Source organism: Pangasianodon hypophthalmus, chromosome 7 (assembly GCF_027358585.1).
Source record: "Pangasianodon hypophthalmus isolate fPanHyp1 chromosome 7, fPanHyp1.pri, whole genome shotgun sequence".
NCBI lineage: Eukaryota > Metazoa > Chordata > Actinopteri > Siluriformes > Pangasiidae > Pangasianodon > Pangasianodon hypophthalmus.
This window is the reverse complement of record NC_069716.1, coordinates 21,881,826-21,908,928: the sequence shown is the minus strand read 5'-3', so window position 1 is coordinate 21,908,928 and position 27,103 is coordinate 21,881,826. Positions and strand designations below refer to the sequence as shown.

At 39.4% G+C, this 27,103-nt stretch overlaps 2 protein-coding genes across 7 annotated transcripts in view; both read right to left on the bottom strand.

Annotated features, from left to right (window-relative positions):
- fam13b (family with sequence similarity 13 member B) overlaps window positions 1-15,441 on the bottom strand; it is a 41,342-nt gene extending 25,901 nt beyond the window's left edge. For 5 of the 6 annotated variants that reach the window (XM_026917590.3, XM_026917592.3, XM_026917594.3 and 2 more), the window contains exons 1-6: window positions 15,211-15,441; window positions 8,379-8,541; window positions 7,752-7,932; window positions 5,171-5,383; window positions 3,881-4,058; window positions 3,577-3,718 (exon numbers count right to left, since the gene is read on the bottom strand). In XM_026917590.3, coding sequence (XP_026773391.1) covers window positions 3,577-3,718; window positions 3,881-4,058; window positions 5,171-5,383; window positions 7,752-7,902 — 684 coding nt within the window. In that variant the 5' untranslated portion in view covers window positions 7,903-7,932; window positions 8,379-8,541; window positions 15,211-15,441. Of the gene's footprint in view, window positions 1-3,576; window positions 3,719-3,880; window positions 4,059-5,170; window positions 5,384-7,751; window positions 7,933-8,378; window positions 8,542-15,104 lie in introns of all 6 variants that reach the window. The other variant, XM_026917591.3, reaches the window with a different exon arrangement.
- A 2,980-nt stretch (window positions 15,442-18,421) lies between these two features.
- On the bottom strand, window positions 18,422-25,239 carry cxcl14 (chemokine (C-X-C motif) ligand 14). The gene is made up of 4 exons (XM_026918550.3): window positions 24,970-25,239; window positions 22,444-22,549; window positions 20,530-20,643; window positions 18,422-19,792 (listed from the first exon to the last, which is right to left on the bottom strand). Exons 1-4 carry the CDS (start codon window positions 25,031-25,033, stop codon window positions 19,777-19,779), a joined length of 300 nt encoding a protein of 99 aa, XP_026774351.1. The 5' UTR covers window positions 25,034-25,239; the 3' UTR covers window positions 18,422-19,776.
- Window positions 25,240-27,103: the final 1,864 nt, after the last annotated feature.

Sequence of the window (27,103 nt, the reverse complement as noted above, 5' to 3'; positions counted from 1 at the left end):
AGATTCAAGGAAGGCATTCCTTGTAGGAAGCTAAAACCATGTAAGGAGCAGTTTTGTACAGCAACGAAAACAGTTACACATGTAACTGTGGTTCTATGAACACTGAATAACCGCCAGGGTTCCTTGTCATTCAGAACCACCACCAACCCAAACAGGCCCTCTTGCGAGTAGGTTCCAGGAAAGAAGTGACACCGCATGAAGGTATTTATAGCAAATACTACGTCATAGTCACTTCATGACTTTTTGAAGGTCTCGGCATGGTGCGCACTTAGGGGTTAAGCACTGCCCCGGCATTTAGAAATGGGGGTGAAACAGAACGGTTTTCGCCCGAAATCTTCATCCAGTATAAAGAAGATTCTTGAATCTGTTTTGTATCAGTATAAAAATTGAAGGCCCACTAAGCTAATACTGAATTGTCACCTTGATGGAAGTTTTAGCCAAGATAAACACTCTACAGCAATATTTAGAAAAGTGTCAGGAAATTATACAGTGCCTGAAAAGTCCAGCACCTCTGAGGTGAGAACAGTCCTTTTTGCCAGAATGCTGAAGGAAAGCATTCAACATCATTTTGTTAAAGAAAAAGCAGTACTATAATAGATGAAAATACAAGTCTCCCAAATACTCAATCCTGACCATGTGGCAACCATCAAAAGCTATTATAAAACAAGACAAGAGACACCTTTAAACCGTTTATTTTTTCTGTAACTGAATGGCTGTGAATCAATATCACAGAGAGACACAGAGCAAACAAGCGGTAAAACATTAGTAGTAAGAAAATACCTTGTCAACAAAGCCACAACCAACACAAACAGCCTTATTACAGTAGCTAGAATAACTTAATTTGGCTGTGTCAGTCAAATCACTTAGAGATCTTTTTGTTAATTATTATCTAATAATCTAAATAGGTAAGTTTCATTCTCATTGCTACTCATTGCTTCACAGGGTCAACATTCTCTGTGTTTCCTGTCTCGCTGCTTGGCAACGATAAGCATACTGCAGTCTTTGATGTCAGAATAGGGGTAGAGGATGATAAGGCATTCAAGTTTTTGATTATTTTGGTCCAGTGCACATTACATTATTCTATTATTCATTGAGATCATTTAGCCAAAAAAACCAACAGGCAATCAGTGACTGTTGCCATACCAACTAAAAGCATTTATTCACTTACATGTGTGAACAGCTCTAAACTTAACACAGACAAACATAAATTTAGGATTTGTCAATCCCTGTGACTGGGTGTGGTTTCATGCAAGCAGGTGAAACATGCAGAGAACGCACTTTCATTTCGCCCCAAGAGGCATTGTTAATATGCTGAACATTCTGATTAGGCAACATATGCATTAAAAAGTGCGGAGAGCAGCCCAGTTTCCTAATTAGCAGTTGCAATGATTAATTAAAGGTTATTAAGTGTACTCGTGCAAACGGACACACATGAAAGGTGTGTACTCTCACTCTCTGAGGAATAGATCAGCACACACTGCTGCCTGTCCACATAGGTGGAAAGTTTTAGCTGCACTGACAAATGAGCTCTCTGTGTGTTGGCACAGGCGGTTTACCCACACAAGACAAGTGGGAAGCATTAAGAATGTGAAGAACAAAAAGACTTGGCCTTTGGCAGTTGTTTCAGCTTAGAAGAGAACTTGGACGAGAAAAACATTGTGTAGGAATACTGGAGCATGGATGGTTATCCTCACAAACACCCAATACATCCGTCCAAGTCCAGACATGAGATTAGTGCCTCAAAGAGGAAAAGGCACAACAGAGAGATTCCTCCATTATTATGAAAAGAGCCTTTGGAACTTGAAAGTCTTTTTTCAACAGAGTGATATCTGAATGTTTTAATCAAGTAAATGCTTTTAAACCATCAAATACATGCTAGGCAACAGTCAAAGAAGCAACAGAGCCAAACACCTGCTCAAACTTATTTACACAACAAACTAGACTCAAATCCACCCTGAACCACCCTCTATACTAGAGCCCTAAATGATAGTGCAATCAATTACACAACTGTTTTACTGTCCCAAATGGGAACTGGGGCTGTACTGGTGAGACTGTTTTTTCCCCCCATGTTCTGCCCCTTCTCCAGACCACAGATAGTACATGATTTAGGAGGTCATAACCTGCTGTAGCTTCTACTCTTTCAGACTAATGCCATTGATTCATGCAAGCAATAATACCATGGACTTGAATTGTGATGCTCATAAAAGCCTTTGTAAAACAAATTTTCATAACAAATGTGGTAACTAGGCAATTGGAAGGGGCAAAGCTAAATCCTACAAATCGAGATGGATGTCCCTAAACAGGAAGAGACAGAGCCCGGTGAATCATATCTATTTTAATTTTCATATGAAAACAGATGCAGCTCTGGCATCAAGCCAGAAGGCTCAACCCACGTTATGTCTACACATGTCTTCTCATCATTTCTCTCTGACATTATTGCAGTGTTAAGCCTTCCCAGAAGGGTGTTCAGAAGGCATGTGCAAGCCTATGGCCTTGCAGCATGCATGAGGAGAAATCCTAGCTCATAAACTCATTCAGGGTTTGGACTCCTCACATGCAGAGCAGTGAGACTGTAGACAGAAGTTCCTGTTTGTCTCGACCAGGTTCCGAGAGTGTCACAGGATGTTTGCATGGGCACGGCCTTGGCCAATTCACTCAAATTAGAGTTCTTTATGAAAACAAGACAGGTTTGTATGTTTCAGTTTCACTGTCCGATAAGGTAATTGTCAGACTATAAAAAGTACCATTCCACGTGTAAAAGAATGTGTGGACTGCAGGATTTAGGTATTTGATAGACCCACCTTTAGTTTTCTTTCAGCAAGGAAGCAAGAAGTGAAACTTAAGTTTAGAGACACGGTAATATTTGTGCCATTGTACCATGAGCCTCAGTGCAGGCTCGATGTAACATCAAACTTTGAAACCATTTTAACAAACACCAATCACCAAGCCCATGATTGCTTTTCAACCAGTGGTGCTCTTGTAAAAGTTGGCAGAGAAATAAGCACATTAATCTAATACACTCTTAGCCATATTTGGATGAGATTGTCTCTCGATGAAGTCTGCAATACCATTTTTACATGTTTCCTCTGTGATAAATCTCTTGTGTCCGGCCAGCAATTAAATTAGTGTGGGACAAGCAAGTTCCTCTGGGGTTATTACTTCTAAAAGCCTGGATGCACCTAAGCATATACAAAGGCAAAATGTGTCTAAAATGAGAAGATTATGGTTCTGACTCTGACAGTGATACAGCTGCTCATTCTTTTATTTCTAGAAAACTAAAATGACATGATATTGTGCTATAAGGGTATGTATGTATAAATTGGCTGCAGCTGTCATTACTCAGCTTGCGGGATTGCACATCTCTGATGTCTTTTTCATAAACAGTAACAAAATATTATAATGGCAATTCCATGAGTTAAACTAAAGCTCAATCATTAACAGAATGTCATTACAATACAACCTGATCCTGATCTTGGTGTGAATATAGATAAGAAGGTTGTACTGCTGTAGATAAGGTTAGACTGTAAATCTAAATTACTTTGTTGACACGATGACATAGTGACCATGTATGTGTACCTGGTCGTTAATGGAGCTGTAGTCATTAGAAGTGGAAAGATCATCCTCAGTGTCAAAGAAATCCTCCCAGTTTTCAAGCAGCTCAGCCAGAATGCGGCTCACTGACTCCTGCTCCCTCAGCTCCTCCACGTCTGTATCTAAGCTGCAGAGCACAGAAAACAGGAAAAAGCGTTTAGAACTCAGTGAACACAAAAATTAGATCGAATGAAAATATCAAGACAATAATGCAGGAATTTCAATGAAATCTGAAGGTAAGCACTTATTTTTCATGCCAAATCATAATCATGGCCATGTAGTGTCTTACTGAAAGATGTCGGGACCAAAGACAGCAGCAAGCGTGCTGATGCTCCAGCTCTCCTCCTGAAGAGAAGCCACGTTAGAGAGGAAGCGGCACAGAAAGCGCAGCAAGCTGTAGTTGACCTGGGGAAGCTGCTGCAAGATGTATTTCATGTTTCTCGCCAACTCATCCTCGCCACTGTATTCTAAAATGGGTGAAAACACAGAAGTTGATTTAAGATGAAGTATGCAAATTCATCAAACAGTTCTGAGATATCAGATGTGTATGAGATAACTGCAGACGTGAGCATATGAAGGAAAGGGTGTTACTGTTGCATGCAAGATTGGCATGCAGATAGATACAGTGGCAAACACACAGATATATAGATAGAATGACAAAATTTCAAAGACTGACTTTTCACATTTGGAATCAAATCCATATGATTATGTAGAAAGTGTAAAGGTTGAAGTTTGGGTGTTGGTGCCAGCCATGTTTACACTTGACAAAATATCTTTTTGTAGTCAAAAAGTGAACTCAGTCAACCGTACAAAAGAATCATATTCTTCAGTCAAAAAACCAAGACTGTCATGCGGCCCCTTTCTTTTCTGTGTAAGAAATGTAATCTCTTTATTACCATTTTTTAAATTTAAATCAGACAAAGCCAACAACTCCAATCTTATAGCTCTTGCTAAATTGAAAAACAAAACAAAAAACACAAAACACACTGAGCATATAGGCAAAACCATTCAGTCTTCAATGTTTCAAAGTATGCTCTATAAAGAAAGTTCATTCCCTACCATGATTCTAGTTTCCTTTTTTATCATTTTCAAGTTCAGTCATAAACTCCACCCAGTTTTCTGTAGAATTCCCTGTTATCAATAGTCACTCCGTCGTCAGACATACCGTCATCTGTTCATTCCATGTTAATTTCCCTTGCCCGCTAAACAAGTTTCAGACACTTTTGTAACAAAACCGATATGTTCTGAATCATCCATGGGCAGAACCAAGTGGAATATGCAAAGTTTGTTTACTGTTCGCTGAACATTTCAGCACACCAGCCACATCGACAGGCATCACGTATCCACAGTTGTGTATATCTCCACTACGAAATTGAGATGCGTATCGGAAACGAGGCAGCGACTTAAAGGGGAATGACACCGTCATGCCAGCAGGTATAATTATGGGTGTGAGTATATGTAATATGAGATTGTCACAAAGGCAAGTGGGATATTTATCCGATTTTAGAAAATAATCCAATAATAAGACTAATGGTTAGGGTTAGAAGTTAGAAAAAAGTTAATGAGAACAAGCATTCACCTTGATAAAGGTGCAGTATGTGTGTCTGTAGGTCTGCAGGGATGATGGGCTCTGGGAGCTCCTGCAGGAAGAGGCGCAGCAGGCTGACGGCTGAGGCCAGATCTGCCTCCTTCTCCAAATTCACCTCCTGACCACTGTCATAGCGCTGCCGCAGCCATTCAACACGCTCGGCGTTTCCGTTCACCAAGAACAGACCTTCAAGGCCCAGTCCCCCTGTGAAAACACACACACACACTTTGTTATTTTGCAGGATCAAGGCCTGTTTACCGCTTCATTGCCCTGCTGCAATGTTTGGAATTTTCAAAGATATAATCTAAAGCAAGAAGGGTCACATCTATTCACATGGCAGATCATCAAGTTCTAGGCTGGAATTTAGACACTGGCATTAGCATACAATCCACATATAAACTACTGTTTTGTTATAAGCCTGATGGGAAAATAAATTCCATTAACTAAAAATTATTCTCTACATTGTTGGAATTATTGCAACTAGGTTGTTTATCGTTGTAATTAGATATTAATTAATTCAGCTATGAAAAAAAAACATTGTTTCTCAACAAATAGGATTATGTCACGCCACTTGCAACCATCTAGCAGTAAACTTCATCTGTCATAAATTAAAGAGCTCTTCTCAATTGCTAAAGGGCACAGAACCACGCAGTTCACATGGCCCTGTTCATATCCCACATCGGAGACCCTAAAATAACTTGTCCATGACCGACAGCGTACAGCACACCTGAATGTGGCACTAAATACCTAGCAGCTCCAGTAAATGTTAAAAACAAAACTTGCTCTGCCTGTTGTCCTTGAGCCAAAATCAAATAAGCCTCCATTTTCATAATTAGCCTTTGGCATACACACTTGGCTGTTATAAATGTCTACTACATTTTGGATGTAACAGTTAAACAAATTTACCATTCTATCTCCAAAAATGTTGTTGGAAAATAACAAACAAAAAAAAAAAAAACCCTGCTTTCACTGCTGAGTCCATGGGGGTCTGGGTTGTACTGGTTTATACATCACTAGAACTATAATTAGCATTCAGAGAGCGTTTTGCCTGGGCAGAAGCTGCTTCTTTAAATCCCAGATGCCGCTAGAAGATGACCACTTACTTGGCGGGTGGTCTCACTAACTTCCTCACAAAAAAATAACAGAGCCATTGCTGTCTGCTGTATTTAATTACGCTTCCTCCTGCACCATGTTCTAATGAACTGAAGGGAGATGCCACTGGGCTGAAATTACAGGGGTGGACTGCTAAATGGAAATAACTGCACAGGTGACAACCCAAGCCACAGTCCACCTCCACCATATTTTTAAAGGACTTTTTAAAAGAAGCAATCATAAAGTCAATAAAAACACTAACACTATGAACTATAGTATAAATCTGCCAGGTAAGCCAGAAAGTTTGCAGCCAAACTTAAATAACACCAAATATAGACACCAAATATAAAAACTCACATTTACAGGTATTTGAAACAAGTAAATAATTGTGTACTCAAACTGTACCAACAATGGAAGCTGTGACAGCTGCTGGCCATTGTGGCAGCAAGCTCATCCTGACAGCAACATCTCAGCCTTAGCATAGTGAGCGAGCAGCAATAACAGAGGCTCTATCTTTCTTTGAAGGATACCCTGTGCCGTAATATTACACCTCAAAAACTGATAAAGACATACCCATCCGTGACGTGGAGAAGAGAAGGAAGCTAAACAGCCCTTCTTCTTCTCTATTTAAGAAGAAGGACATTAACAGAAAGGAAGCAATCCTATCACAGACCTCTGCAAAAATCCTACAAGTATCATGTTATCTGTCATGAAACACTTAAATATATAGCGAGTGTGGAAGCACTACACTAACCTCTAAAACTACAGTATATATTATTTCCTAATCGCTCACCCACTTTTGAAACAACAGCTGACAGGGCTGTGGTTTGTTTACATTTTGACTTTTCAGTGTAAACAGCAGAGCCTTTGCAATGTGACAGTACATTTAAATGCTTTCTCTTAGAACAAGACGTTATGTCCATTTTATGTTAATTTTACACCCGGCATGCTGCGAGAATGCATCGACATTGCTTCCATTACGCTCACATGTTAATGAATGTGCACACTGAACGTGAACGTGCAAGTGTAGTTTTTCTGGCTGTATGAAATAGATGAAATAGAATATTTATGCTGCACTGTGCCTTTAGGCTTATAATCTACAGAGCATCTATATTTAAGTCTATAGCCTTAATGCATGCAGCAGCATGTCAGTTGCGATTCAGACGTCTTGAAGGTGCTAGCTGCCACTGAACAGTATGTTTTTTCTACATTCCTTTAAGAAACATGGGAGAGAGAAAATCTCATCGAACATAAAATTGAACATGTGTCAAGTGTCATTAAATAAAAGAGCCAATCATGTTCCAATATGCAAATGAAGACCATGCAGTTTACCAGTGGAAGCATGGAAGCATGTAGGCCTGGAGGTGTTTCCAATTTACATATTCATTGAACCTGGGTTTATCTGCACTTTTCTTGTAGAACCACCATGTCAAACAATACACTTTATGACATTTAAAACGAGATGCCAGCTCCCACTCACCGTGCTCCTCAATGTAATCCACGATGGTCCTGACCAACAGGGGGACCTCGTGGCCAGGCTGGCCGCTCTGCTGCACCTCCTCCAGAGGGATACCGAACACCCTGGCTGTGCTGAGGGACTCGCTCAGGGTATGAGAGAGGCTCTTCCTCATCGCTTCCACAGCCGCACCGCTTCAGTCGCTCTGCATGACCAACAGACACAAAACACAGTCACGTCAATGTTACAAAAACAACAACAAAAACAAAGCAGGCTGAAGCAGAAAGGGGCCGCTCCCAACCCAGGAGCTGTTCTTATCTCGCTCAGACTTTGGGACAAGGAGCCGCGTTACGCAAGTGAGGTGACAAGGTTATGTAAAGTGATCCGACAAACTGCAAACGAGGTACCCAGACCACAATGATGGTAGCAGGTGGTTGAGCTGCAAAGCTACTCATCACATCACCTCGTTATCAATAGACATAATATACATCACATGAAATATAATATAAAACACCTATCAGAATACTTTAACGGTCTAGCTTTCTTTTTGGTTTGTGTACCATTTCAAGATATATTAATTAAAAAAACAAGTAGTAATAATAATAAGCGGTGATTCTTTAACATGCAAATGAAACACAGAATATTACTCACCGTGTTTTTACTGTAAAAATCCAGATGTTTACTGTATCCCCTGCTCTACTCACTAGCAGTAAATTGAAAGACCATCTATGGCTGCTTCAGGTTATGGCAAAAGATGAGCCTGTAGTTCCTCATTGACGGACCGCAAATCCTGTTCAGGACGTCAGTAGTTAAACTGAAGAGAGAGGATAGCAGACAGACATAATGAGTAAAACGAATTATCTATTAACTCAGCCATATTTAAAGTCACTAAAACATTGAGTAAAGGTCATAACCTGCGTTAAGTAAGACTAAAAGGCATTCCATCTACATAAAAATGCTAAAAAGAATTTTAATCCAAAACATTCAATCCAAAGTGCCATTCAGTGCACTTAATCTGTTTGCATGCATGACATATTTTATGGGAAAAAAAATAAATTGCTTTAAGAAAGATATATGATTGAAGGTTGTTAATACATGCATCAGGGGAGAATATTACTATTATTTTAAAAACATTAGCTGTAATAAGAATTATTATTTAAAAAACAACGATAAATATTTTCTTCCATTGTTTGAACAGAATTTTTTTTTGTGTAATGTTTATTTTATAAATTGATTTTTGCTCATCTTTATGATTCGGAAGGGCACTGAGAGGTGCTGTATATTCAGCACCGCATTGACATCCAAAACAGAAATAAGTGAGCTACAAACAATATCCAACTTCACAAAAGGTTGAATATCTGGCCTACTTACTTAAACAAGCTTAACTTCTGGAATATTCCTCTCAGTCCCCTCTCTAAACATGGCATCAGTTTATTAGTTCCTGAATTACCTCAATCATTATTCACACAAAGCTCTTTTGAGATGGGCAGAGCAGCCCACTTCAGATGCCTACCAACTGTGTAATTACACACCCTTGTGAACTTTGTGAATGATCTTTTATATATTTATATATTCATTACAATCTTTTAACTGCCCAGTATCACCTGCATAAAATGGGGACAAACTGCTTCTAAAACTGAGTGGAAAGATGTGAAGTGCAAACATCTTAGCTTTTGTGCAATAGAGAGGAGCTCTGCTATTAATCCCACACATCGAAAGCAATGACCTTTTAGCTCACAAAGTCTGCCATTGTTGGAGAAGTTCATGAGGCAGGCAGAGTGCCAGCAGAGTCAGGTGCGTTGTTTTTTTTTTTCAGTTTGTTTTAAGTACCATATGTTCCATATTTTCCTCATTTAATTTTTCCATTGTTCTACAATGCAATATATGTCAACAGACAGGTTTGTTCAGCAACTGTTCCCATTCAAGCATTAGTGCTGCAAGCCTAAAGATAAAGACAAGCCTAAATCATCTAAATCCACTAACTCGTGTATGTGCTGGTTACAGAGGCTAGATCTCGCATGCATGTAATTAATTAGTAATGCTAGATCTATTTAGGAGACAGCTGAACAACAGCCATGTTAATGACACGGGAGCAGATCATAGAGAGAGCAGCTCTGAGTGTGTGGAATTGAATTTAGACTAAACATATGCTTATACTTTCACCAGCTCTGCTCAAATTCACTTGGATTTTGACCAGAAGATATCTACACCCAACTCATAATAACTTGTAACTGAACTTGTTTGCATATTATAGGCCAGCGTTCCACAGAGATTTCAAATACCCATCCTGCACAATACTGCGTCATGTTTTCGCCCACCATACACGGGCACTATGACTACAGCAAAACAACGAATCTGTTGTGATTACACCAATCTCAGTGCATCTACACGATGAAAAGAGAGCTTTCTTTGTGGCAAATGGAAATTTCCACTCTGATGCACTAACCTCCAAACACTTAAACTACTTTGCAAGGAGGCAACACAGAATTAAGCACTAATGATTAGCATGCAGGCAAGAGAAGCCGGCAAAACGTTCAGAAGGGACCAGACAGAGCAGAGGGACAAAATAACCGCAAAGTACATATGCTCTTTGGGGAATTTTACAATTTCATTTCTCCGAAGTGTTCGGGGACACAACTTCTTAGGAAACATGAGCTCAGTCAAAATTCCCCAACTACAAAAAGAATAAGACCTACAATAAATGATATTTAACCTCAAACATACAGAGATTTTGTATTAAAGTAAAAGTGTTTTTTTTTTTTTTTTTTGGCCTTTTCCCATGGAAATGGATGCCGAAGGAATTTTACATGTGTGCAGACTGATATTTATACCAACTGGAAACAGAACATGTTTCCTGGGAGCTAAGAGCAAATGAAAAATAATATAATATTTTCAAACAATGACAACAGCTTGAACCTTCATGAAGTTTGAATTTGTTTGTATTTTTGAAGCTGCAAATACTCATTTTTGGGTGTCATTTTGGCACATATATTTTTGATAATAATAATAATAATAAAAGTTATTAACAATCATATTATTGTTAGCAGTAGTATTATTAACAAGGAGAAATATTATATTTATACAATAGATTTAAACTCATACAATTATTTGATTAACTTCATATTCTAGATCATTTAGAATCTAAATCTAAAAATTTTACCTTCCCTTCTGGACAAAAAATATTTTTAGGCTGGAGTCAGATATTTGCATATATTAACCTCAGTGTGATGATTTTGGCTTTTGTCCTGCTTTACTCTGATTTGTTCTCTTGTCTGTGCCTCTATGTTATGCCTTGAGATAAACCGCACTCTCCCCGAACACAACAGGAAACATGCTCATATTTCAGTTTCGTTACTGAAAGAAAAAAAAAAAACCATGGCAATAAAAACACCCCATGGCAATAAAAACACATTTCATTGTCTGGCAATAACTGACCAGGAATTCAGTCGCCATTTGAATAGCATTATCCCAGATAACTGCTAACGCTTATCTAGTGCACACACACACAAACACACACCCATATGGTACTCCAACTGTTTCCACAGCTCACTGCGGGTTGAGTCTGAAAAGAAGCTGTCACTTGGCACAGAGGCCTTCATCTGGGCCAAGTAAGAGAGAGAAATCTCCTTGAGGACAGCTGGCTTTAGCTGTAATCTGTATGACACACATTCAGCATGTTTTGAAGGGCAGGCCACCTTTGCGCAGCATCACGCAGTACAGCAACCAGAGCCTGCAAGAAGTTATTCTAGCATCCGCTTTTCTGTTTTGGGAAGCGAGTTGGTTTCATGCTGGTGTGAATGCACGGCTCGTCTTTCAGACATTCTGTCCTTGCCTCATCAGGGGATCTTGGTTTTGTTTGGCCACAGAGTGTTAGAAAATAAATGATGATCAGTGTTTGTGTGTGTGTGTGTGTGTGTGTGTGTGTGTGTGTGTGTGTGTGTGTGTGTGTGTGTGGGCAGAAAAAAAAAGCACAAAATGTTGCAATAGTGTTTAACTATCACTTAATGCCCTTGACTAATGTGTCAAAAGAGCCTGGAGGAGATAATGAGTCAAACATGGAAAAATGATCAACGAACACATGATTAACTGCCACACGTCACTTACTCTACCTATTGTCAAGTGATATGTGAATGGGGCGTGTGATACGGCCAAAAATATCACGTTACAATACTTGAAGGCATTTTCCATTATGCACAATAGGTATTACGATATTTAGACTAACAAAGCACCACCTAAATAGTAGTGCTTCATTAAAAAAATGGGGTTAATAATATGTAATACATGAAAAATAAAAAAAACACAAAACATTACGCACAAAAAAAATATTTAAGTGTTTAATCAGGTAATTGCCACAGGCAGTGGAGTTGATTAGTACGGTCACTGCATGCATGAACTGCTGATATGCATGATATCTCAAAAAAGCGTATTGTGATCTACGGCTGTTCGATATGGAGACACATATGGTAAGACAATAGAAAAATGTCTACTGAAAGATAGATTGACAGATCCTACATCCTCTATATCGCCAATGCACAAATGCCACTTTCCGGCAGCCGATTTCCATCACTAAGGTCGTAGCTAGGAGCTACTAGCGATGTGATGTAACGAAAACAAAAACAAGCATGGAGGAGTGTGACACAGAGTGAAACTCCCCGCAACACTCCGACAGAGAACAGACAGCAGCCCAACTAAAAGATGAGGAACTTGAATCTTAAAGGAAGGTACTTCTGTCGTTTCAAAGTGGTTTGGGTATAACAAATCGGACACTGACCAGAAACAGTCGTTTGTAAGGTATGCCGCAGATCAGGCCCTGCGTCAGAATCGAACACTACAAACCTCTTCTATCTTGGAGACTCCTCAGAGTTGAAGTTGAATAGAGTGTTTAAACATTTACATAACATAATCGTTTTTTATTTTTATATTCATATTGTTCCCATTTTGACTCCCATCTTGTTCTCATCTGTTCAGTGTCACTTCCAAATAAAAGGAGAAAAGAAAGGGTGCCTTTCACTGGTGTTTAGTTCACAGAATTATCAAAAGCACTCATGAATGCATGTAGTTATTTTGTACAGATAATTCTTTAATCAGTTTTAGAGAAAACATAATATATCATGATGTATTTCTTTCAAGATACGAAATTATACATATTGTGATATAAGATTTTGTCCAGCACTATTGTGTTCAATTATTTCTTTATCACCCAGCCGTGCATGTTGACAAAGGGTGTTGGGCAACATGTACCCATAACAACGGATAAGAATTGACTAGATCAGACCAGTATGAGGCAAATTCAACAAGCCATTTAGCAAACAGCTTTGTTATAACAATATATTATTTAAACTGGGATAATTTATATCACTATACACTTTACTGAAAGTATGATAGGTATTGGCAACACTGTCCCACTTCACAGATACTCACAGTAACACATAGCTGATATAATAATTAATTTTGGGAATGTTAAATAAAAATACAAGCACCAAGACCAAGTTTTCTGGCATTTTATTATCAAATGTAAAAGTCGTTATGCGTTTGCCTTATTTATCACCTAGATCTGAATCCACAACAGTACAGAACATAGTGCTTTGGGTTTTTCTGCTTCACTGTGTCTCAGTCATTTGGAAAAAGCAGATACTGATTTAAGATTCAGATTTAAGCTGCAACATATGCAGGAGACAAGCATTCTATACTCTGTCCTTATTCCCTTGCTTAAAAAATAAAATCAAAATCAAATATGACCTTTTATACCTCTGAGAACATGCAGAAAATAGTTACACAAGCTAGTGGTTCTCAAACTGGAGTCTGTAGAAGCATATAAGGAGTCTGCCATTTTGCTCTTGAAAATCACAACCCGCCATTATCAAAATAATTATATTTATGATTGAATTCTTATAGTTTTTATCCTGTTGCCTGGTCACAGGAATTGAATGGGAACCTCAAGAACTCATAAAACAAGTCTTATACATAGTCCAACTGGACCTAAAGTGTTCTAAAGGGGGAAGGTTTTAAAGGAATTTAAAAAATGCTCTACAAGTCCAATAAATAATACTGAGTAACTGAAAATGAGCCTAATATTCAAGTAGTTGGATTATACTTATAAAAACTATCTGCTGAGTGAGTCTGTAAAACTTAATTTACAGTTGGAGCCACTGTTTAGGGTTCAGGGAGAGCAATTTTAAACGTTTAGCCTGAAGTCTCGAGGAGGTACAATGTGTGAGGAACACAAACACACACACAAAAAAACAAACCACACACAACTTGACCAAAAACGAAACTTTACACCAAGCTTAATGAAAATGGAAAATGATGAAGACAGGCGTATTATATTCGCAGAATATAATATACACACCACGGCCAAATCAGACAGATAATCCTTTAATATTGAGATCGTTTTAACTAAATAAAACAAAAGCGGCACCGACATCCAGCCATAACTAAGTTCTCATTAGGGCTGCATGATATCGAAGAAAAATGCGACTTGTTAAATAATGTGTTATGCGATATGATAATCCTATAAGTGTGTAAAATCAATTTCAATTATATGTGTACATATACACACACACAGACATATATACCTATATGAGCACACATTTGTATCTGTATATACATATATGTATAAATATATATATAAACTGAAAATGGCATAACCAACATACATGTTTCATGTTGTTTTGAGGAAAAGAACCCATCCTCTGCTATCCGCATCGCCCAAAATCTATGACTTTTTGTAACTTTTTGAAGTGTTTAAAGCACAGTTATCGCGAACCCTTGCGATATATCGCGATATTTCGATATACTGCACAGCCCTAGTTCTCATTAACAGCTCGCTAGTAACTGCGCTAGCTGGCTGAATCTGACAGGTCAGGATGAGTTAGCACATCAGACGAGTCTTTCAGCAGATACGCTAGTAGCGTAGCACAATACCGTAAATGAAGCGTTTCACATCAAGAAAACATTTAGGACAGTTTAACATCAAGCTAGCTAGCTAACGCTCATTTCAAGCAAGCTGAGGTAAACTTACGCAGAGGTACCGTTATATTTAACGAACAAAATTCGTGCTCGCATTAATTCAGATACAAGTCCCACCTAGCTGGCGAGATAAAGCGATAAATATGGGTGTAAAATATATAATAAAAACGGAGTCAAGGTAAGGGATAAGGATATTATGCCATTCTCACAGAGCCGTGTAACTAGCTCTGCCTGTGATGAGCATTGGAATGTCAGTCCCTTATTGGTGCAGATAGTAGAAACAAAGAGTAGCATTTTAAAATAGAATAATAATTACAAGACAACTGTTTTCACAACTAAACATCTAAGAAAAAAAATTGAAAGCATAATAGTGCAAGCAAGAGATAATATAGGCAAGCTGTATGATACCTGAAGTGGTCAATCAGGTCGCAAGCTAGCAGGCTAAGACAGTAAGGCAGCTAGCGATAGCTCGAAGCTAGTCACTCTGATGGTACCGAGAAAGCTGAGCACTCACCAGGTCAAACCCGACGACAACCGAGAGCAACAAATTGCTTTTTGTAATTTGTCGTCCCACAGGGCTCCTTTATACAACGCAGAACAACACAAAACTAGCTACGATACCCAAATGGCATACTCAGCTCTTTCTAGCTCATTCCTCTTTCGCTTAAAATGGAGTAAAAAGCTTCAGAGTCGTCGCGAATTCGTTTACAGTACTGCCCAAAGCCAACACACCCACAACCCAGAGACATGCCAAAATCCTAGCCCCGCCTCTCATTGTGCGCATGCGCACTCAGCTCTACATCCTCCAGCATCCTCTGCCTGATAACTTCACAGACTCGGCGCTGTTTCTAGAAACTTCCGCTTCGACGATTTTCGCTTTTCGGGAAGGTGTGCTAATCATACAGGCAGCCCAGTAAGACTTATAAATTAATCAAGGCACTCCAGACATTTCAGGTAGAGTGAGGGCTGCAAATAAATGACTTTCCATTTCTCCTGTATATGAGTGAAGTTTACAGTGTCCTATAAACACAAACTGAGCTTAAAGGAGAAATCCACTCTGAACAACTTGCATAGTAATCTTTATAATAAATGTCTGATCAGTGGTGCCCAAATTTATTTTGTATTGAAATTCTGAGTTGACTTTTTGTTTTCTTTTGTTTGTTTAATCCTCCTTCATCGATATAACTTTACCCACAATGCCATGCGACTACTTTCTGATAGTGGTGCAGTGGGATTTATTATTAAACACTTGCTGCGACTGATGCAGCAGCGCTTTAGTCTTTCAGGGTGTTTTCACACTTGAGTCCTCTTTAAAAGAACCAAACTCAGACCCTGTGAAGTGGACTGAGAGGTGGACCAAGTGAAAAAGGACCCAGTTCTCTTTACATTCACACTGTCCCTCTGCCACACTGTCCCTGTCTCACACTGTCTCTGTGCCACACTGTCCCTGTCTCACACTGTCTCTGTGCCACACCGTCCCTGTCTCACACTGTCTCTGTGCCACACTGTCCCTGTCTCACACTGTCCCTGTCTCACACTGTCTCTGTGCCACACTGTCCCCGTGCCACACTGTCCCTCTGCCACAATGTCCCTGTGCCACACTGTCCCTGTGCCACACTGTCCCCGTCTCACACTGTCTCTGTGCCACACTGTCCCTGTCTCACACTGTCTCTGTGCCACACCGTCCCTGTCTCACACTGTCTCTGTGCCACACTGTCCCTGTCTCACACCGTCCCTGTCTCACACTGTCTCTGTGCCACACTGTCCCTGTCTCACACCGTCCCTGTCTCACACTGTCCCTGTCTCACACTGTGCCTATCTCACACTGTCTCTGTGCCACACTGTCCCCGTGCCACATTGTCCCTCTGCCACACTGTCCCTGTGCCACACTGTCTCTGTCTCACACTGTCCCTGTTCCACACTGTCTCTGTCTCACACTGTCTCTGTGCCACACTGTCCCCGTGCCACACTGTCCCTCTGCCACAATGTCCCTGTGCCACACTGTCTCTGTCTCACACTGTCTCTGTGCCACACTGTCCCTGTCTCACACTGTCCCTGTCTCACACTGTCTCTGTCTCACACTGTCTCTGTGCCACACTGTCCCTGTCTCACACTGTGCCTATCTCACACTGTCTCTGTGCCACACTGTCCCCGTGCCACATTGTCCCTCTGCCACACTGTCCCTGTTCCACACTGTCTCTGTCTCACACTGTCCCTGTTCCACACTGTCTCTGTCTCACACTGTCTCTGTGCCACACTGTCCCCGTGCCACACTGTCCCTCTGCCACACTGTCTCTGTCTCACACTGTCCCTGTTCCACACTGTCTCTGTCTCACACTGTCCCTGTTCCACACTGTCTCTGTCTCACACTGTCCCTGTTCCACACTGTCCCTGTCTCACACTGTCTCTGTGTCACACTGTCCCTGTTCTATGTCTATTAACTAAATGAGTGTTCACTCTGTTGACTGTCTAATAACCAATTTGTCTGGATTTTAGGGTGGCTGCATCCTCAGTTTATTTATTGCAGTTCTTATAGCAGTGCATGCTATCTACTACCACAAAAGAAACCTATGTGTGTGAAATTGAAAGTTAAGAAAGTGAAACTCATTTTTTTTATATCTCTGGTGCTGTGATGCAGGCATCTGAAACTTCCTGAGCTCAAAGAGGAGGTGCACAGCAAATATGACTGTTTAAGCTTACGTCACAAAAATAATATTTACCAGGATACAACTGTCTTCTCATTACAACTATCCACAGCCTTCTCTACTATTAGCATGCAGTTTCAGAGGTTTACTGCAGCACTGCAGGCTTAACACAGCAGATCCATATCAGCTTATTTGCATTAGAATTTGTATCAGAAGGACAACACAAATCTCTGTAGGGCTGTGGCATCCACGATGTGAGTCTGACACCCCTGATGAAGTTAAACTCATTTATACATTTATAGACCTTCTGAAGACCTTTTCAAGATCTCCATACAGCACTCATCATTAGTTGTAAATAATCTAATATAAGGTCACTTGCCAGGGTTTAACAATAGCATATAGGGTCTTTCATCACCAGCATGACCTTGGCCTAGGCTGAACAAGAGCACCACCCTATGTTGAATAGTAAGCAGTACATACAGACTCCCTTTTTCCTTCTTCTCCTTTTGCTCACCTCAAATCCAGCCTGGGAATCTTAATATACCTGGTTTACTCAAAGACTCTTGAGACATTCTTTGGCATCTGGAGTCCAAGTGTGACTTTAAAAACCACTTCTTTTAATAATCCTAGCCTTCCAAATCAAACTGTGCACGAGTGAAAGACCTTTTCCAGAGCAGAATCTGGGAATCATCAGAAATTCATAACATGAATTCACACTCACTACTGCCACCTGCTGCTTATATCCAAGAGTAACACCACAGTTTGATATCAAATGTATTCATTCATTCATCTTCAGTAAGATCTTTAACCTGCTCAGGGTTGCACTGGATCTGGAGCCTATCCCATAAACACTGGGCACAAGGTAGGATAGACCCTGGATAGGATGCCAGTCAATCACAGGGATCCATGCACACAAACACTCACATACTCTTTCACCACTGGGGCAATTTACAGTTGCCAGTTCACCTACTGGCATGTTTTTGGGAAATCCAGAGAACCTATGCCACCCTGATATCAGGTATATACTTATTATAATGTGTAAAATGAGCAGGACTAGAATAAGCAGAGTGAGAATCAGAGTCATTTAAATAGTTTTATTGCTGTGCTTGTACATTACACTCCTTGGAATGCAACTGAAGCAGTGTTTGGTGGGTAAACCCAAACACGAAGGCTGAAATATTTCTGTTATTGTATATTTAAATAGTGAAACAGCTTTATAATACAACATACTGAATAATTCTACTATGAAATTCTAAACAAATCACCTAGGCCAAATGTTCTGTATTTACAAGATACACACTTCTCATACATATGATTTACATGATGTTCCATTAAGTGGAAATAAACTACCAGACTTGTCATATCAAATAAGCCTGAGTAATAAAAACCTTAGAGAAGAGGCCCATGTAGACTATGGAATAGTGGTGGTGGAAAAGGTATGATGGGCTAGGATTGAATACAAAGGTTTAGGTAAACAAACTGACTTACTGTAGGCCTCAGTTTTCACATGCTCATATTTTGGAAACGTGCACGGAGAGGTTAAACCTCAACAGTGTTTGGAGGAAGGAATGGAGTGGTATGATGCCTCAGATATTGTAGGTGAACTCTATGAGGTTTTAAATAACTCTCTATAGTATGTAGCTGTGCAGAGATATTCAGGAAGATAAATGTTTAGCAGATCTGCCTAGATGAGCACACTCTTGGCAGTCCTAACTAAATCTATTTGCTTTGCTCACAATTCCTTTTTGACTCATTTTACCTGCTGTATGGTGGTATGGCACACAGTAAACAGTTACAAGATATTTATTTACAGACATAATCTCTTTTCAAATATGATTGTGCTCTATATCACCACATATGAAACTAGCTTTACTGAGATATCAAAATAAAATATGGTCTGTATTCACGTATGGACAACGACTGGGAAACTGAAAACCCCTTTAGATCTCTATGTTGTCTAAACCATCTGGACAGCACACTACTGTACACTATTGTATGGCTTCTCGCAGGTAGTTAAATAACATTAGTGGCAGAATCCTTTTACATACCACAACACGATGAATCAGACCAAAAATAAATGAGAAGCCTACATCAGGGGATCAAAAACATTCCACCTGAAAAGGTAGTGATCACTCACATCTAAATCTGATTCACACAGACAGTCTTTTTTTTTTTTTTGCAAGTCTAACACTTGGAATAAATACATAGTGCTTGTTTTGGACCACAATTACGGTTTGAAATGTAAGTAAGATTTTTTTTTTTTTTTGTACAAGTGTGTTCCTAGACATTGTTCCTGAAGAAAAGGTCTTGTGCTTGGTAAGCTTGTCTGAGCAAATGCCTCGCGATTCTTGGAAAATTGGTCCTCTGCTGATCCACTCGTGCACTGCTGGTTTTGTACATTCCACAGAAATTTCAACTCTTCACACTATGGCATTTTAGGCTTCGTACACCCTGTAAAACAAATGGAATAAAAAAGAATATATCTCAGCAGAAATTGCAGACATCAGAGAAAATTGGTTTAAATCTTTTAGGTACTCCACTGTCTAGTGGCTCTATTGTGGGCCAACATAGTTAGAAAATTATTAGGTATTAATTATTAGAAATACAAATATAAATACATATGGGGAGGTTGAAGGATAACACATACTTCCTCTGAGACACATAAAGCCAGCTAACCATGTCACGGTTACGTCATAACACACTCAGAGGAAAGTGCTATTTACCCTCTTCCTCATACGCAAGCTCAGAGATGCTCATGATTGGCTGGTGTCTCTGCGATTGACAGGGGAGAGAGAGTATGCTATCCTCCCACTCAGAGAGCACAGCCAATTTTGCTCCCTTGGTTCCAGGTTTTCTATGGTTTCTTGGTTTATTTTTCTTTTTTTTCATGCTTTTTTGCTTATCTAGTTTCCTCGTATGTGTTTTTCCAGATCTGGAATTACAGTTACGTTTTCTTTCATTAAGCCCTTTTGAGTCATTATAACTGTATTGGTACTTAATATCTTGTTACCAAAAAATTAGACTTATTACTTTGCAGTTTGAACCACACACTGATTCAAAATCTAGGACTGTAAAGGCATTTGCTATTTCATAATAATAAAGTGTGTAACACAAGATTTTGCAATCCAGTCCAGCCAAAGGCAAGTGTGTTTTGTATCTGATATTGTTCTGTTGTTGTTGCCATTTACTTGTGCTTGTCCTTCATGATCTTAAACCATTTGACCAGGTTCTTGGTGCTCTGCAGTCTGGGGTGCAGGCAGTATTCCTGACCTTTGAAACGGGACACATTCTCCATGGTGACGCTGAGCAACAGAGAGAGCAAGAAAAGAAAGGAAAGGGGCATGGGGATGGGTAAAAAGAAAAAAAAGGGGGGGGGACAGACATGTATTGAGTCATACTATTTATACATTGTTTTGTTACTAGGTTCTTGTGGCCAGTCCTGTCCTGTCATTACGAAGCGTGAGAGTATTATGACATCCAGTAATAACATTGTAATAACATTATAAAGTAGCTAAAGAGGGACTGAGTGTAGTTAAATCTACTTTGTCCTCAGAGTGATTCTCTGAACATTTGCTAGGTAACAATAAAATCAAGTAGCAAAGACCACAATCCTGCAGTTTTATAATTGGTCATAATAATTCTGCTAACCAATTAACAGTTACTGAAACCGATGAGATATGCTGACTAAGACTTTGCTCAGTAGTATCCTTTTCATTTGCTACTTAATCATTCAGCACTGTAGCCAGCAGAGCCTTCGCTTGACACCTAACTCTTGACTACATTTGGAGAACAGAGAGTGAGAACTAATATGGGGCTTTGGAGGTTCCCAGAATGCTAAACTGTGAGAGCGAGTCTGCTGCCAGACACTGGGAAAGAGATAGAGAGAGGAGGGAGTTTTTCTGCAGTCAGCAAGATTGTTTTTCACTCAGACTAGGACCCACAATTTCATACAAATAGACCTTTTAGTGCAGGATTACACTGAGGTCCTCTGGCACTGCACTAGAAAGAGAATATATATGTGTGAGTAATATAAAGTTTGTCAGTTTCAATTTCAAAACACAGATCCCTCATACGAGAATGCTGATCATTATGAAAGAATGAGAGATACTACCGATTTTATAATCCTTTAACATGTTCACAACGTTTTTAGTTCAGAATTTTCTTAGTTTCGTGAATGCTTTGTGTTGAAACTGTTGAAACTTACAGCATTGAAAAACTCCTCTCAGTATGAAACTATTAAAGTGCTGTGAAATGTCTCTATTGAAGATTCTAGTTTTCTCACACAGCAATAGTTCATTAATTCATTCCCAAGTATTGTGTACATAATTCATTTTCCCACATATCCCTGTAACTATGCAAATATATACTGATAAGCTTTGCTTTTCCCTTTGAATATGTTATCGTTCATAACGCCTTATATGAACAGCAGGTGGCAGCAGTGTATACATTTTTTCCCCCTTTTTTCCACAGGAGAGCTTTCCACAGCTGATATCCTTCTATGTACATCCAGCCTCTCAACTTGAATACAACATAAACGCAAGCATAAACATGCAGAGAAACATACTGGTCTGTGTACACAAGGTGAATCTTGCTAATCTGTTACTTCACAGAACTGCAGTAAATCTAATAATGCACAATAATATCTGGCCAAATCGCATTAGAGCCCCAAATACTTTTTAATTGTGTTTCACAATTTTAAATTGATGCAAAAAATTTACTATAATCTTACAATAGTTATACTATAAATAAGGGCACAATATGTTTTTTTCATTGCAATGAGAAACAGCCAAAATAAGTTAACAGTCGCACTGATAATTGGAATTAAATAAGAGATGAGATGCCATTTGGAGTCTCATTGACTCTAATGTAACACAATGTCAATAATAAATGAGCAGTAAGCAGCTCCCCCGCAAAGCTTCCCAGCTCTCAGTGATGGGCACGGCCATCAGGTTACCATCTACTGCAAACACACATTCTTTCTCTTTTCACAGGGCTTATTTCCTTACTTTATTATTTTCTCATACTGATGGATTGTCCTGTATGTAGGAAAATAATAAAGGATGCAGAGTCAGAGAGAGAATGACAGAGGATTTAAAACTTACAATATCATCTTCTCCTGGCAGAAAGGATGCTTAGGCTTAATTTCAAGTTTTTGCACGTCCTTGTATCGTATCTTGGGGCCTTTCCTGGTGCATCTGCATTTGTATGCTGTAAGAAAAAAAAAAGCTGTCTGAATGCAGAAAATGGTTACAGAACCTACTCAAAATAATTAATTCAGAAAACAGCTGCAGTGTGCAATGGGATATTAATTGACCCTACACTCTCAGAAATAAAGGTACCAAACTATACTGTACACATTTTGTACCTTTAGTATGTATATTGTACCTGGATACCTTTAGCAAGAATTTAAGGTACATAACTCTAAAAGCTAATCAAAAGTACACCACAAGAACATTCCTAGTAAAAAAGTAAAATACGCACCCTTGATGGTACCAAACCAACAACAAGGTATATTTATTACTGAGAGTGTATTCCTTGTCCTAACAATAACCGTGTGTAAATCCTTACAAATTTGCTTACAGTAATGTAACCTGTTATCTGTTAGGCAAACAGTGAAACTGTCGTCTGGTTGTTTCCAGCACTTTCCACCACGCTCAGATGAAGGTGTACGTGTGTTTAGATTGCTGGTTTAAAGGGACGTGTGACCTACATCTTCTGCTCCATCAATCTTCTCCTGTTCCACTCAGCATCCTCCCAGGCCAGGGGCCAAAACTAACTCATCCAACACAAAGAGCCACTATACACCACTGCTGTGCCAACTTTGCTCGAAGAATTGTGTTTACTCAGAGCAAGAAAACAAATCCAGTTCTGACAGTTGTGCTAACTCTAAGCAGGGATAGTTTAACATTATACTGATTAATAACCTCGACTATGTTCCTATAACAGACTCAGGCACATGCACGAAGCCAAACAGAAGGCAAGAATGAAAGCAAGTCACCTTCACGTATGATATCCAAAAGAAGTATAGCTGCAGTGATGCACTGTCAGACCCCCAAGAATATGTCTTTCTTTTTTTTTTCTGGACCTTCATATGTTTTTTTTTAGAACCTGTAAAGGTGCAGGTGCAAGCACAAATCATTTGGTTCCCTAGTGATTTTTTTTTCTTTTTTTTGTGGGGGGGTGGGGTCGACCAAATTTCATAACTTTCTGGGAATGTTATATTTTGTTTAACAAGTTCAGTGCTGTTCCTGAACATTCTGGGAAGTTTAAAACGGAACAATCTCCAAACCATTGCAGGTTACCGCAAGCTTCCTGAGTTGTTAAAGCTATTTAAAGGTTGGCATAAAATTAAGGAAACATTCTCCACAAGATTCCTGCATGGTTCCCGAAAGTTTCAAATTATTAAAAGGTTCCCAGAACATTAGGGGAACACTCTCCGAACCATTGCGGTTTACAACCAGGTTTCAGAGAAGTTCAAATTTGATAACCTTTAAACAAATTTGAACCTCTTGGAAACCTTGTGGTACCATGCGATGGATACGAGAACATTCCCTTAATGTTCCTGAAACTTTACAACACAATGCAAGGTTCATGAGAGGTTCAGATTATTTAGCTAAAAGTTAGGGGAACATTCTCTGAACCATCACAGGTTATCACAAGGCTATTTAAAGTTATGGATACGTTAGCGGAACGTTCTTTGAACCATCATAGTTTATCGCAAGGCTATTTAAACGTAATGGGAACGTCAATGGAATGTTCTCTGAACCATCACAGATTATCACAAGGCTGTTTAAAGTTATGGATACGTTAGTGGAACGTTCTCTGAACCATCGTAGGTTATCGCAAGGCTATTTAAACTTTATGGGAACGTTAATGGAATGTTCTCTGAACCATCACAGGTTATCACAAGGCTATTTAAATGGGAACATAATGGGAACGTTAATGGAATGTTCTCTGAACCATCACAGGTTATCACAAGGCTATTTAAATGGGAACATAATGGGAACGTTAGGAGAACGTTCTCTGAACCATCACAGGGCTATTTAAATGGGAACGTTAGGAGAACGTTCTCTGAACCATCACAGGTTATCACAAGGCTATTTAAATGGGAACGTTATGGGAACGTTAGGAGAACGTTCTCTGAACCATCACAGGTTATCACAAGGCTATTTAAACGTTATGGGAACGTTAGTGGAATGTTCTCTGAACAATAATGCACAACAAAAACACAAATGTTATATTTTAGTAAAGGCAGCTTTCCTGGAACTAAAAAAGGTCTGCTCTTAGAACATTACGAGAATGAAAAACAAACGTTTCCAGAACATTCTACCAACCAAGTTGTTAGATGGGTTTAAATAGTTTACTCTAGAAGCAAATTAAAGGTATAAAATTGGTCTTTAAGGTGTAACTATGTACCTGAAATCATTTAAAGGTGCACAACATTGACGTTAGCAGGTAAAAAGTACATACAAGTACAAAACATACCCCAGTGACAGAAAAGATACAGTTTAGTGCGGCTGTTTCGGAGAATATATTGGCATATTGTGGCATATTGTACTGTAACAGGTTAACTTCAACATATTTTTTTATAGAAAGAACCGAAAAATAAAGAAAATGACAATGTTTACCTTCTGTGTTGAGCGAATAAACTGCAATGACCAACAGAAGTAACGCAGCTGTGCAGCGATTCATCCCCGAGCAGGTTTCTCTTCACCCAACTCACACGCTCGAAACTGTCAGTATCCTGTCTCTCAGAAGTCAATGTCTTGTGACACGGACGTGTAAAAACGGTCTGCTTTGTCCTTCCGTGTGTTTGTGTGTCTCAGGAGGTTGAAGCAGTGAGCAGGTTGTAGTGACTCCACCACAGACTGTCCACACATCTGACTGAGCGCTCGAGCGGCAGCTTTTAAAAAGCTCGCTCGCGCCTCATTAATATGCACAGCTTAGGGTTGCTTTTTTCACCAAAGAGAAAGAAAGCAACCAAATCTAATTTTAAAGGTTTGCTGAAAAAAAAAAGAGTTCACTGGTCGTTATGGGTGATAATTAGATGAGATTTTACGCCTTTTGTTTTCTTAGACTTATTTCATTCAAGCGTAATTCAAACAAGATTATGCATGCTTGTGGTTTGGCTCTGTAGACTAGCCTAGACTTTATTTAGACTAATGCCTGGGATGGACACTACAGGAAAAAGTGATGATGATGTAATACATTTCACATGGCTTTGCAGGAACATGATTTCAAATGCAAACTCGATCCAGTTGTTGACTGATGAGCTGATTATTTCAAAGCTTTGCTATATTGTCTAGGCCTGGCTTTGCCCATAATTGATATACAAAACTGTCAAACACTAAATACTGAAAACATAAGGTCACCCACTTGTAGAAAGTTGCCATGTTTGAGAACATAATTTGAATGGTTGTTCCCGTGTTGTTAGTCCTAACTAAAGAAACAGGGCTTTTCTAACTCTCAAATCTCAATTTAACCTCAATTCAATGAATTCAATTTTCTTCCACCTTTATTATTACTGTTTGTCTGGGCATAGGCAATTTATGCAATTGGATTCGTTCATTCATTCATCTTTAGTAACCGGTTTATTCTGGTCAGGCTTGTAGTAGATCTGAAGTCCCAGGAACACTGGGCGTGAAGCAGGAACAGGAGTGAAGCTGGATGGGACGCCAGTCCATCACAGGGTACTATGCACACACAAGAGCAATTTAGAATAGCCAGTCCACTTACTGACATGTTACTGGGAGCTGTGAGGAAACCAGACGACCCAGAGCAAACCCACACTAACACAGAGAGAACATGGGACACTCCACAAAGAGAGTAACAGACAAAGCTCAGGATCGAACCGGGGACCCTGGAGCTGTGAGGTGGCAGTGCTGTGCCACTGTGCCACCCTCAAATCAAACAGGAGATGAACGTCTTTTAATAATTAGTGAAAATTGCTTGCCATTTTTGTTAGCCTTTTGTCTTAGATAGTAGACATGAATGCAAGGTGACATTTTACTCAAAGTGTATGCTACATAGTTGGGTTTGACATTCTGGGCCTCACCCATTCAAGTTTCTCCTCATTGTGACACCCATGATGATGTAGTCCTAGCATAAATGACATTCATTAACCCTAATTATCCTTTGTATGATCATTTACGTAACCAACAAAAGTACTTTATGCAACAATTTTAGCAGCACACTCAAAGAGTGACTTTTGAGTCAGCTGTTTTGTATGTCCATAATATACAGGGCATCTGAATTATGCAAATGCAGAGCTGTCAGCCTACACATTCGCCCTATGAAGACTATTGTGCGGGGTCGACACTAATCTCTCCACCCTTTCTACTGAGTCATCACTGACATTTGTCATACAGTGTGTTTGAAGGCACTAATGATTAGGAGACAGTAATAGTAACTGGTGCATGGTTTTGTTAATGGAGCCTTGTTTAAGTAGTGTGAGTCACCTATTTGTTGATAGCTTTATGTAATGGTACAAGCTTACCTGAAAGCTTATATCATTATAACTATAAGAGCCTTGTTTGATTTATGTATTGATTCACCATTTCAGGAGATAAAATCAGTTAATCTCTGCTGGATTTATACAAATGGTTGGATTAAAATCTCCAGAGTCTCAAACCCAACAGAGGAAAGCAAACTGTTTCAGATGGGAATATTCTGTTTATTTAGTGGACTAATAGTGAATGAATAAATGATAAGCTGAATTACTAAATGAATGATAAAATAAGAGTTTTGGAAGAGTTTTCCGAC

What these genes read in the sequence shown, in the direction of transcription:
- cxcl14 (XM_026918550.3), bottom strand. Translation starts at nt 25,033, where the DNA reads ATGAATCGCTGCACAGCTGCGTTACTTCTGTTGGTCATTGCAGTTTAT. An exon ending in TTATTCGCTCAACACAGAAG is followed by an intron (nt 22,550 to 24,969) that starts GTAAACATTGTC and finishes TTTTTCTTACAG; the next exon opens with CATACAAATGCAGATGCACC. An exon ending in TGCCAGGAGAAGATGATATT is followed by an intron (nt 20,644 to 22,443) that starts GTAAGTTTTAAA and finishes TCTGTTGCTCAG; the next exon opens with CGTCACCATGGAGAATGTGT.